At 38.4% G+C, this 12198-nt stretch overlaps 1 protein-coding gene across 2 annotated transcripts in view; it reads right to left on the reverse strand.

The window, feature by feature from the left end:
• Nucleotides 1–12198, reverse strand: part of LOC121282621 (succinate--CoA ligase [ADP-forming] subunit beta, mitochondrial-like) — a 115891-nt gene that overhangs the window by 71670 nt on the left and 32023 nt on the right. For both annotated transcript variants that reach the window (XM_041196402.1, XM_041196401.1), the window contains exon 4: nucleotides 10307–10469. In XM_041196402.1, coding sequence (XP_041052336.1) covers nucleotides 10307–10469 — 163 coding nt within the window. The remainder of the gene's footprint in view (nucleotides 1–10306; nucleotides 10470–12198) is intronic.

Below are 12198 nucleotides of genomic sequence, written 5' to 3' on the forward strand. Positions count from 1 at the left end.
GACCAACTACTTATCCTAACTGGTGTGAATGCCTCCTGGGCCAAAGTGTCCAGGTAACTCGCCCCCTCCCTAATGCCCTGCAATGTCTGCAGCTTGGATTCCGAGTAACCCTAAGCTGAAGTTGCTCAAGCTGCAGACACTTACTACAGATAAGGCTTTTTGGGAATGCAACGGTTTCACAAACTCCCACATCTTGCAGTTATGGTACATCATCACTTGCACCAAATTCCCAATTTTAGCATTCAGCTACTCAATCACTCTGGGCTCCATGAAACCATTTGCCATAAAACCCAGCAGTCAATTAGCTTCTTGATTATGGCTTGACCAATCTAAACTGTTCCTTTTAAGGTCTTATGAATCTGAACTTTACAGATGAACGGTTAAGAACGGGTAAGTATTTAATCTGACAGAAGTCGACTTGTAAATTGTACCATACTGTCACTAACTCAAGCCAGAGTGTGGAATTGAAGGAAAGTAGTACAAGATGAGTTCAACCCCCTTTCATCAATACGACATAATTAATCATCATAACGTGAAAAATAAAAGACTTTGGCAAGGCAACAGAGGGTCAATGGCTAAAAATTGGGATGAGTAAGGTACGGAATAAAACTAGAATATACTGGATCTTTAATTTAACAAAAGAAAATGCACTGAGGTACATCATTTCTGAGACAATGGCCCAGATTTTGCAATCAGTAGTAAAAGGGCAGCCTCAATCCTAGTCTCAAAGAATGTTACCCACAGAAATTTAGTGGGCTCTAGAATACAGATTTCCTCTATTCCAACAGCACTTTGAACTTGGCACCACTGATTGGGGATCTATGACATCCTGAAACAGGACAGGCAGGCTAATCAGTCAATCAGATTGAAGAGTTCTCAGAGAACAAAGCAGAAAATAAAAAGCAAAGAATATAATTTTATAATTTTAATCATTGCACAGAAAGCTAAATGAAGATGAGGACAAAAAATGCAACTAAGGGAGATGTGGAAATATCAAAGTTTGAAAAATCAAATTAATTTTTATTTTAAAAATCATACAATTTTTAAACATCCTAAGGGAATGAGACTACAAATTTGTAAAATTAATTCTTCAGTGCTCATCAGTAATTAAGTGCATTATGTAATTATGAAATAGACAATATTTTCAGTAGTTTTTGAGAATAGTGAGTAAAAATGTTGACATTGCTATCAAATTATTGATTCTGTTTATTATTGATTTAGTTTGCAAACACTGAAACAGCACACCCTGTGGAGGAACAGGGTTAACAGCAACTTCTGGCTTTTTGTGTTTAACTATGCACATGTAAAAGCCAAAAGTTGCAGACTTCTGACAGAGATCGCTGACAGCTTCATCGTCCTTACAACCACAAACTGAGAGCCATTATTACCCAAATTTGTAAAATTGCTAACTCACACTGTATTGAGGGGACTCCAGTACATTCCTGAAAGATCTTGTTCTGTTCAATTTCCTCATTCATGACCTGAACTAAGACTATTTGAACATCCTAACTAAAGCATCCAGTAGCAATAAAGGTTCACGGAATAAACTTTTTGGAAATCACTATGTGAATGCACTTTGCTATATTTAAATAATCAAAGCAGTGCTCGAATTAGTGGAATAGCAACTCAAGTCAGTATTGCAAAAATAAGAATCTCCTGTAAAATGTGCTTTACTCCCAGGCGATGCGATCTCACTACAGTATGTAGTGCTCCCTCTCTAACAGAAACCAACAGAATACTTTGAAACTGATCTATACCCCAGTATGTCAGACATTAACTCCAACACCACCCACTCACACCTCCCACTCTCTCACCAACCTTGGTTCATAAACTTGTGCTATTAAGCAAATGTCAGTATGCACAGCTGGGTACAGCAGGCCATTAGCATTGGACACGCAAATTTTCTCAAACTGAAATCACTTCTTAGGCATGGTAAATACTTGTGCATGCATACTCATGCCATGAGATTTGGAGAAATTGGAAAATATAATCCACTGGATCATTTGCGGGGTGAGGACAAGGGCAAGACTAAATTCTTAAAACATCAATCAAAACAGTTGCTGTGGTTGAATGTACAGATAACATTTGTAAGTAGCTTTTTTCCCCCGGCAAGGTAGAAGTTAGTTACTCAAATTTTCAGTAACTTAAATATCAAAACAATAGGGAGACCTTTGTGTTTTTAAAATTATTCATTCTCAGGATTTGGGTGCCTGTTTTAAGGTCATCATTTATTGCCCATGCGTAGCTGTCTGGAAAAGGTGATGTTGGGTGGGCTGCCTTCTCTACAGTAGCTTGATACAATTGAATGACTTGCAAAGCTACTTAAGACATCAGTTAAGAGTTAAGCACTTTGGTGTGGGTTTGGAGTCACATATAGATCACACTAAGTAAGGATGGTGGATTTCTTTCCCTAAAGGACATTAGTGAACCAGTTGGGTTTTATGACAATCTGACAGCTTCACTGTTACTTCTGCTGGTATCTGTTTTATTTCTAATTCAAGATTTATAAAATGGAATTCAAATTTGCAAATGGGCATGGTGAGATTTTAACTCACTTTCTCTTGGATTATTAGTCCAGGCGTCTGGGTTATTAGTTCAGTATCATAACCACTACAGTGCCGTTGATTAATTTTGTCTGAATAGAAGGAATTTTCCTTGATTCATTTCAGAAACAAACATGTGCCAAATAGCCTGTTTCTAACCTGCGATGTATGTTCTAAACAAGAATTTTTTGAAGCGTTTTGGTTTTACATGATTAATCTTAAGATTCTTGTAAAATGGTTTGTGACAGGATCAAAATCATTTTTCTTAAATGAGAAGGCACTTTACAGTGAACCAGAGTTCACCAAATGCACACTGGATCTACAAGTATATCTGCAGTTATTTTAAGAACAGTCAAAACATGATGGCAAGTCAATTTTAAACATACTTCAGAGCAGAGAGAACTTGGTATCATGACAGCTGTTCAGAAAGTAATGCAATAAAGTGAAGAGATTAAGCTGCCATTAACTCAGCAAAAGATTTTTGTAGGGAAAAAGGCTTATAAATAGATATCTGTTAGCAAAGTAAGGACTTCAATATTGAAGTCAGCAGAAGACTCTTCTACTTTCATAGCCCAGTGAAACAGCAAGTGTTCTCAGGTTAGTGCAGCAGAGTAAAATTCCCTTTGCTCTGACAACAAATTTCAGCCACAAACTCAGCAGCGTTCCCTAACTAAGCCAGTGTAAAATTTTATACTCCACCCACCAATTATACTTGTAGCCATCAAGGATATGTTTAAAGAAACTAGCAGCTTAAGTTAGCTGATTTTCAGCCAAGCAAGAGCCACGCAAAATTCCTGTTTAGAAGATAGAACTGTAGATATTGCTTACACACAGGGTCAGAACTCTCTCCCAACATATACAGGCAAAAAATCACTGCTTTCTAAAAAGAAGTTTTAAATTGAGTTTGCAATAGGTTCAAAAAGTACATCAAAGATCTAACAGAAACCCCTGAGCACATTGTTAATGAAGCAGAGGTGAAAGGGCAATGTAGCCATGTAGTGCACCATTCCTACTTTATAAACTTCTCACTCATCAAAGGCTGCTTCCTGAACACAAGTTATATTTTGTCCTGGGGAGGGTAATAAATTCTTCTAGAATTCACCTTTCAAATTAATCTGTCCTGTCAAGTCCCATGCCACAGTAGCATCATAGAATCTTAAAGTACAGAAGGGGGCTGGTTGGCCCATCGTACCCGTGCCAGTTCTCTGAAAGAGTTATCCAATTAGTCCTATTCCTGTGCTATTTCCGCTAAGCCCTGAAATTTTCTCTGAAAGTTACTACTGAATCTGTTTCTACTGCCCTTTAAATTCCAAATCACAATATCTCGCTGCATAAAAATGTCCCCCTCATCATGCTGCTAGTTCTATTAGCAATTACCTTAAATATGTTGTCCTCTGGTTACTGACCCTTCTACCAGTGGAAACAGTTTTACCTTGATACACTATTAAATTCCTTCATAATTCTGAACGCCTCTCTTCTTAACTGTCTCTATTTGAAGAACGATCCCAGTTTTTCTTGTCTCTCCATATAATTGAAATCACTCATAAGTAACAATAAAAGAATTAAGGATAGTAAGAGTTTCCATTGATATTTAAATGAGAAAAGAGTTAAAAAATGAGAATTGGTCCTACTGAAAGTGAGTTTGGGGGATTAATAATGGCAGATGGATTGAACAGGTATTTTGCATCAGTTTTCACTATAGAGGATGCAAGTAAAATCCCAGAAATAGCTGTAAATCAGGAAATGGGATGGGGGATCTCAGAAAAACTACAATCACCAGAGAAGTGGTATTGAACAAATTGTTGGAGCTGCAGGCTGACAAATCCTTGATTTCTGATGGACTTCATCTTAGGATCATGAAAAAAGTGGCCAGTGAAATAGCTGATGCATTGGTTTTAATTTTCCAAAATTCCCTAGGTTCGGGGAAGTTTCCATTAGATTAGAAAACAGCAAATGTAACTCCTATATTCAAAAAGGGAGACAGAAAGCAGGAAACTATAGACCAGTTAGCTCAACATCTGTCATGGGGAAAATGTTAGAAGCTATTATTAAAGATGATATCGATATCTGTTAGCAAAGTAAGAGACTTCAACATTGAAGTCAGCAGAAGACTCTTTTACAACAATCAGGCATAGTCAACATGGTTTTGTGAAGGGGAAATCATGTTTAACCAATTTATTGGAGTTCTTTGAAGGACTCACAGGTGCTGTGGATGCAGGCGAACTGGTGGATGTAGCGTATACCGTACTTAGATTTCTAGAAGGCATTTGACAAAGTGCCACATCAAAGATCATTGTGGAAAATAAAAGTTCATGGTGTAGGGGTAATATATTGGCATGGATAGAAGTTTGACTAGCTAACAGGAAACAGAGGGTAACCATAAATTGGTCTTTTTCGGTTGGAGGACATAATGAGTGTTTTGGCACAGGGATCAGTGCTGGGGGCTCAACCTTTTACTATTTATATAAATGATTTGGATGAAAGGATGGAAATTATGGCTGCTAAATTTGCTGACGACACAAAGATAGGCAGGAAAGTAAGTTGTGAAGACAGATTTTTAATCAGTAAGGGAATGTGTTCTGCTGGACTAATTTTTGATCGCCTAAAAGCGTCAGTGAAGGTTTTTCCAACCTCCCTACGCACCACCCCTCCCGCGCACCCCCAAAATTGGCCTTTGAATTTTATCTGTTTTTGTGCCTCTCCCAAGCGATTACATGGCTATTGCTGGTCATGAGTCTCCTACCTTAAAGTTACAACTATCATAACTGTGTGAGGCAGGTTTGAAGAAACCAGTAGATTTTTCATATCTATAATTTTCATAAGCTTGCATGTAAATCGATGATGGATACAGCCACAACCTACATTAAATGAGCTCAAATGAGTAACCTGCTACAAAAGCATTCCAAATGAGATCCATGATATACATAGGAGCCCAAATGCAATTTTGAGGAACAAATGGGACAGAGTATTCACTGCACATTCATCACCCTATCCATCGGCCTAACCAGTAAACCTTAAAAGGATTCTGGAGGCTGATCAGAAAATACTTGAAATTTCTTTTTCACTTTTATTGTACCTTATGTTAAAATCGCTCCTACTGCTGCTCTAATTCTGTCACTGTCCAACAGCTATCCTCCCCAAATATTTTGAATGATAAATATGTGTATGGATGATTCCTGTAAAAATATGCATTTGTTTTGAAAATGCCAATGTAGGTCATTTATTTAAACAAATAAAGTGTCCAGGACAACTGCCTTATTTTAAAAGCAGAAAAGAAAAATAGCAAATCTCCGAAATAACCTGTAGATAGTGAGAAACAATCACATTTTTCATAGGAATATAAACAGAGCTTAGTTTCTTAAACATGTAAGGCAGTTAAGGGAGAGGTTTGTAAGACAGTGTAGACCTGCCAAACAAATGACTTATGTGGAGCCAAATATAGAGGCTATGAATAATCTGAAGAAAATACTCTTCAATGCTCTAAGCTCTGGATCTTGGTCACTCCCACTCTGAAATACAAAACACCATCACTTCACTGTACATGGCACTTGTTTTCTTGCTACAATGCAACCTTTGACCCAGAAGCAGTACAGTAAGGAAAATTTGTAATTTCTTTAATGCATCTGGGGAATCTCTAATTAGCTTTAAGAATAATGTCTGAAAATCATATTTAAGAGTTTTGCATCAATTGTAAAGGAATAATTTTCTTGAATATTAAGAAAGATTGGTCCATGTGACCTGGCAACCCTTGACCTGGGTGCAGTACTAACAGGAAGTTAAAATATGAAAGCCGTGACCAGACACAAGGGAGAGCTGCAGACAAGGTAGGGCTGCGGGCAAGGGAGGGCTGCAGCAGAGGGGAGAATTCAATTCAATTTTATTGTCCAATCAGAAATGAATTTTGCTTGTCATCAAAAATCATACATAATGAAAAAGAAGAAATTACATCTTCAGCAGACAGTCAAATTTCACAATCAGCTTTACAAATGTGCTAATATTACTATCTCACAAAAGCAACATTAAAAACTAATGAAAAACTTGAAGGAAGCAAACTAAAACAATGAGCAATGCAAGATCCTGTGTTGACATGGTGCAGCACCATCTTAATCACACAATGTTAAGACACATACAGTGGATCTATGCTTAAACTTATAGCAGCTCAACATTTTAAACATAAAATAGGTCCACACTGTTAAATAAACAGCAGCTTCAACAACATTAAACATACATAGGATTCGAAACATTAAACGTATGGCATGTCCCCATTTGAACAAATAGCAGGTTCACACTGCTCGATGCTCAAGCTCCAGGTTCACCCAGCAGGAAGATTCCTCTACTCTAGTCCCTTCAGGAGATGGGCAGCTGACACAATCCGGTTCCAGACACAGCAGCTCCACAATTCCCAAGAACAAAGAAGGCACATTTACAAGGAGCTATGTGTGTGTGTAAGTAATACAATTAAGCAGGGCAGAAAACCAAAGACAGGATTCGAGCAGGGATTCGGAATTGGACAATTTTATTGCTGCTGCTTCCATTGGATCCGATAAAGTCTGTGGAGAACCTGTGCCATTGAGACTGTCGCAAACCTGGCCAATGAGGTTCTGCAAGACTGTGCCGTTCAGGTGACGACTGTCTCTGGTGACCTTGTATGTAATACGGTGAATGCAGTTTGAGGGCCAAATCAATTGAGTGGGAAAATGAGAGATCCTACAAAGCAAAGGCCCAGTTAGAGAATTTTGGAACAACACGTGGAGCCACATGCCCTGCATGGAGTGATGCAGGTGCTTGTGGTTGTGTCAGATGTATCTTTCTGTATTTATTATTTAAAGTGAAATTTACCTTTTTACTTGAAGTATCATTTGCCTGTTAATTCATGTTTAATTTGCATTATTCTGGCTCATGTTAAAGTAAAAGTTACAAGAAGTGATATCTTGTTGGTAATTTCTTCATTTGGGGTTGTTTGGTAAATTTGGTTATTTTGGTTAATGATCATAACAGGTTCGTAACACAATATTGGAATATATATAGCTGGGGAATACTTGCAAACAGTTTTGGATTCATAATTTGTGCATTTGAAGGTTTGTTTTCCTGAGCTTCAACCTACTCAACCAAATTAATATAAATGAGGAAGGCCACTCAATACATCCCAGTACATCCATTCATAAAGACCCTATGGTCCTCAGCCTTACCCATGCTAAGAATGTATCTACCTGAACTTCACCCATGGCATCAATATGCTGACTTTTCCCCCTCTAATCAGGCCGCATACATCAAAATCATTGCCCATCCATTCAAAATATCAAATTTATATCATTCTTTCCCATGTCACATGGTTCCTCATCTAGTGATTTACAAACCAGAATTTTTAGGTAACAAGAACATTCTTTCCAGGGTTTTGCATGAAGGAAGCAATAAGTTCCTGACAGCTGAGGGAAGAAAATACCGTACACTTGTTGAAATACATAAGCTAACAGTGTTGGAGTGGACCATAACTACATATTTTATTATGCCCACAATGTCATAATACTATAAGGTCTGTCTTGCCTCTGACATATCCTTAGCAGATTGCATGTTTTATTAGGACTCTTCATCTCGGCACTATATTCTCCCTGTACCATCACTTTCTTACAACCAAATCTCATGGTTTTTGTGCTGTTCATTTGCTCTTTTTGACAATGTCTCCAAAAACTGTGAACAAGAGACTCGCTACTCATCAAGGCCATATGAATAATCCAGCCCTTTTCGGTTGTTCTGCCAACTTGAGTAGGTTTGACAGTGATACCTCGTGTCAAATCAGCAACAACAAGCTTCCTAAAAAGCAACAGCATCGAAAAGCATGCAAATGCAAATTAAGAATAGCTGAATCTAGATGCCATGTACTTATTTATAAAAAATCAATCTTTTAAAATTTACAAATCTAATCACCAAGTTTCTTTGTTCCTCTATTTCAAAGTGCATGTATCTTCGCATTCTTCCATTCAAAGTAGATCATCTCAGGTTTCTTTGCACTTTCTTCTAACTGTCTAATCTATTAATCTGCCTACATCCTCCTGAAGTCACTTAGTCCTCTTCATTTACTTATGCACCTTATTTTTCTGTCACCTGAGTATCTTGATTTTATATTTATTATATCTAAGTGAAGATTTGATTTGTAGTAACAGCAATGATTCCACACTGATCCCTTGGGGATGCCATAGTTTACGTTCAGCCAGTGCAAAAAATACTCATTAACCAGCATTTTGTGACTTATATCCTTTAACCAATATGCTATCCATGCAGCCATATTTCCTTTTTTGCCACATGCCCTATGTTATCAAGATTTCTATGCAGCACCTTAACAAACACATTCCATTTCCTTATTCAATACACTCCATTATTTCTTCAAAGAACATTACTAGCTTTGTTAGACACAGCTTATACAAATTTTATCTGTCCTTAATCAATCCATGATTTTCTAAGTGAATCATATTTCTTGTTTTTTGGAGGCTAACCGCCTGTGACCATTAGCCTGATTGGCCCATAATTAACTTCATTTAATCTTTTCTCTCTGGATGAACAGAGGTATTACATTAGCCAGCCTCCAGTACTACAGTGCAACTTTCATAGCCAAGGATGTTTGCAAGACTGATAAAAGTCTCTGCTATTTCCTACATGACATTCTCAGCATTTTAGGGGGCATGTTACTGATTGTTCCATTTAATCCCCAATTCCCATAAATGCTCTTCTGTGAAAACTGAGGCAGAGGAGTCTTTCGGTATTTTTGCCATTTCTTTATTATCAATGAGAATATTTCCTCTAAATTTCTAAATCAGCCCAACACTTACCTGATCCATTCACTTACATGTTATGTGTTTATAGAATTCCTGACTATTGCCCTATCTTCTTCCTACAACTATAGAAACTTACTGCACAGGAGGCCCATCATGCCAGGGTTGGCTCTTTGAAAGAACATTCATGCTGAGTCCCACATCCCTGCCTTTTAGCCATAACCCTGTAAGTTCCTCTTCCTCAGGTATCTGCCCAACTCCCTTTTAAAGAACGTCTGCGTTTCTTCACACTCCAGCATCTATAATTTTGTTTTTGAGGTCCCTCTGAATTCTGCTTATTTTTTTCCTGTTATTTGAGATTTGTTATGTGCTCGAGTCTCATCTTACCTTGAATTTCCACAAGTAATTTCAGCACAAAGTAATGGAAAATAAACTGGGCAACTAATAGTCCTAAACAAAGTGGAAAAAGGCAATACCCTCTGACGGTTTGCTTCCATCAGATGTACTCAACTTTTTTAAGCAAAAACTGTATGTTGCCTGAAAAATCTTAAATTCTCTAAAAAGCGTCCATTCAATAAGGCAGAAGAAAGACGTTTTTCAGCAATCCATACCCATCAGATTCATTAGGCTTAGTGGGAAGCAGATCCCCAACATGACAGAGTTCCTAATCAATGCCAGGTTAGTTGACTTCATCCAGGATGATGATAGGAGAGCTACAATTGAAGTCAGTATTCTTAGGATATAGAGGGGATAGAAATTAGGCAGGAGTTCCACTCATGGTTCACATTCTGTAAAGAGCCCTCGAGCAGATGTTGTACTGTTTGATGACATGATTTCTTCCATTTCACAGAGGAAGATTTCACTTCAATAAGGATACCAGCAACAATTAAATCTTCAGAACATGAGTGTTAAAGGTTTAATTGAAAAAGCTGGTCCAATAAAATCGACATTATAATGTCACAACAACAAATTGGAAGCAGTAAATTTGTTACTCACTTGAGAAGACCTGTCCATAGTGATAGCAAAATAGTACTCTCTTCTTGGATACCTGCGCTCACAGATAAACACCTGGTTACATATCCTCCCTTTCTCTCCAGTTTGTTTGGTAAATAGTTTTTTCCCAATCATCCTTGAAGCAATATCCCGGACTTCCTCTGGGCTGCAAAGAAAAAAATCATGGTTTGCAGAAAAGCTGAGTGATAAAGCAAAACTTAAACGGACAGTTATAGATACAAGAAGCTAATTTCTCTTCCCTTTCGAAACTCATGTCTAAGGCATCAACACATGCATACTCGAAACATCCTAAAACATTTTAGCTAGAACAAGAGACAAAAGCTGTAATTCCACAGCACTGGCAGATGTTTCTGTGAATGTGGCAGATTATTATTGCTATTTACAGTAATTAATATGACCTCGCAACCCGCCACCCTAACTCAGCCTGGCCTACATGTTATTGACTTAATCCCAACAGTGTAGCAAGCCATACAGTTGTAGAACAAACTGTTGCAATGTTCAACACTAAGAGAATCAGCCAGGCCTATCATCATTGACTTATACATGGAACAGAATAACACTCAGCCCAGTTGTCCTTGCAGAGTGTTCCTTATCAACATCTGAGAAAAGGTGTCCAAGTGGAGAGTTGGCCACAAACCAATAAGCAACAACCAGGCATAGGCATGTTTCTATGGATAAGACTATCAGCCAACATCACAATCTCCATTACCATTTCAAGGAGTGCCCTGTCCCACAACAGGATAGATCTACAAGAGGTTGGGACCACAGTGGTATACAGGATCATGGAAGAGTCATAGATCCAGATCAAAGAGTTCCAAGGAAGCTTGCTCATCATTCCTGACTGACCACCCTGATCTTCCATTGCTAAATTAACACTCATTCATGCTGATCAGCACTTAAAGGAAGCACCAAGTGCCTGCGCCAGCTTGTGGGGAACAGAACATTTAATCAGCAACACTGAATATCCTTTGCTGGTTCAGAATATGCAAGTATATTTATAGAATCACATGAATTACAGCATAAAAAGAGGCTATTATCCTACTGGTAGCTCAACTAGACCTCAGTACTCCAATCCCATCTGCTCCTTCCTCTTTCATTCTCTTACCCTTGAAATACTTAGAAACCATAGAAAGGTTACAGCACAGAAAGAGGCCATTCAGTCCACTGTGCCTGCACTGGCTGAAAAAACTAGCCGTCTATTCTAATCTCACCTAGTCTGCAGCCTTGCAGGTTACAGCGTTTCAGGTGCAGAGCCAGGTACATTTTAAATGAGTTGAGGGTTTCTGCCTCAACCACCAACCTGGGCAGTGAATTCCTGACACTCACTACCCTCTGGGTGATAAAGTTTTTCCTAATATCCCCTCTAATTCTTCTAACAATCACCTTAAATTTGTACCCCCTGGTAACAGACCTCTCCACTAGGGGAAACAAATCTTCCCTGTGTACTCTATCTAGGCCCCTCACAATCTGTACACCTCAATCAGGTCACCCCATAGCCTCCTCTGTTCTAAGGAAAACAACCTTAGCCTACCCAATCTTTCTTCATAGCTGCAATTTTCAAGCCCTGGCAACATTCTTGTAAATCTCTTCTGTACTCTCTCCAGAGCAATTATGTCCTTCCTGTAATATGGTGACCAGAACTCCAGCTGTGGCCTAACCAACATTTTATATAGTTCCAGCATTAAATCCCTGCTTTTGTATTATATACCTCATCCGTTAAAGGAAAGCATTCCATATGCCTTCTCTACCACCTTATCTACCTGTCATGGCACCTTCAGACACCTGTGGACATGCATTCCAAGGTCTCTCACTTCCTCTCCCCCTCTCAATATCCTCCCATTGATTATGTATTCCCTTGCTTTGTTTGCCCTCTC

Source organism: Carcharodon carcharias, chromosome 9 (genome assembly GCF_017639515.1).
Source record: "Carcharodon carcharias isolate sCarCar2 chromosome 9, sCarCar2.pri, whole genome shotgun sequence".
Taxonomy (NCBI): Eukaryota; Metazoa; Chordata; class Chondrichthyes; order Lamniformes; family Lamnidae; genus Carcharodon; species Carcharodon carcharias.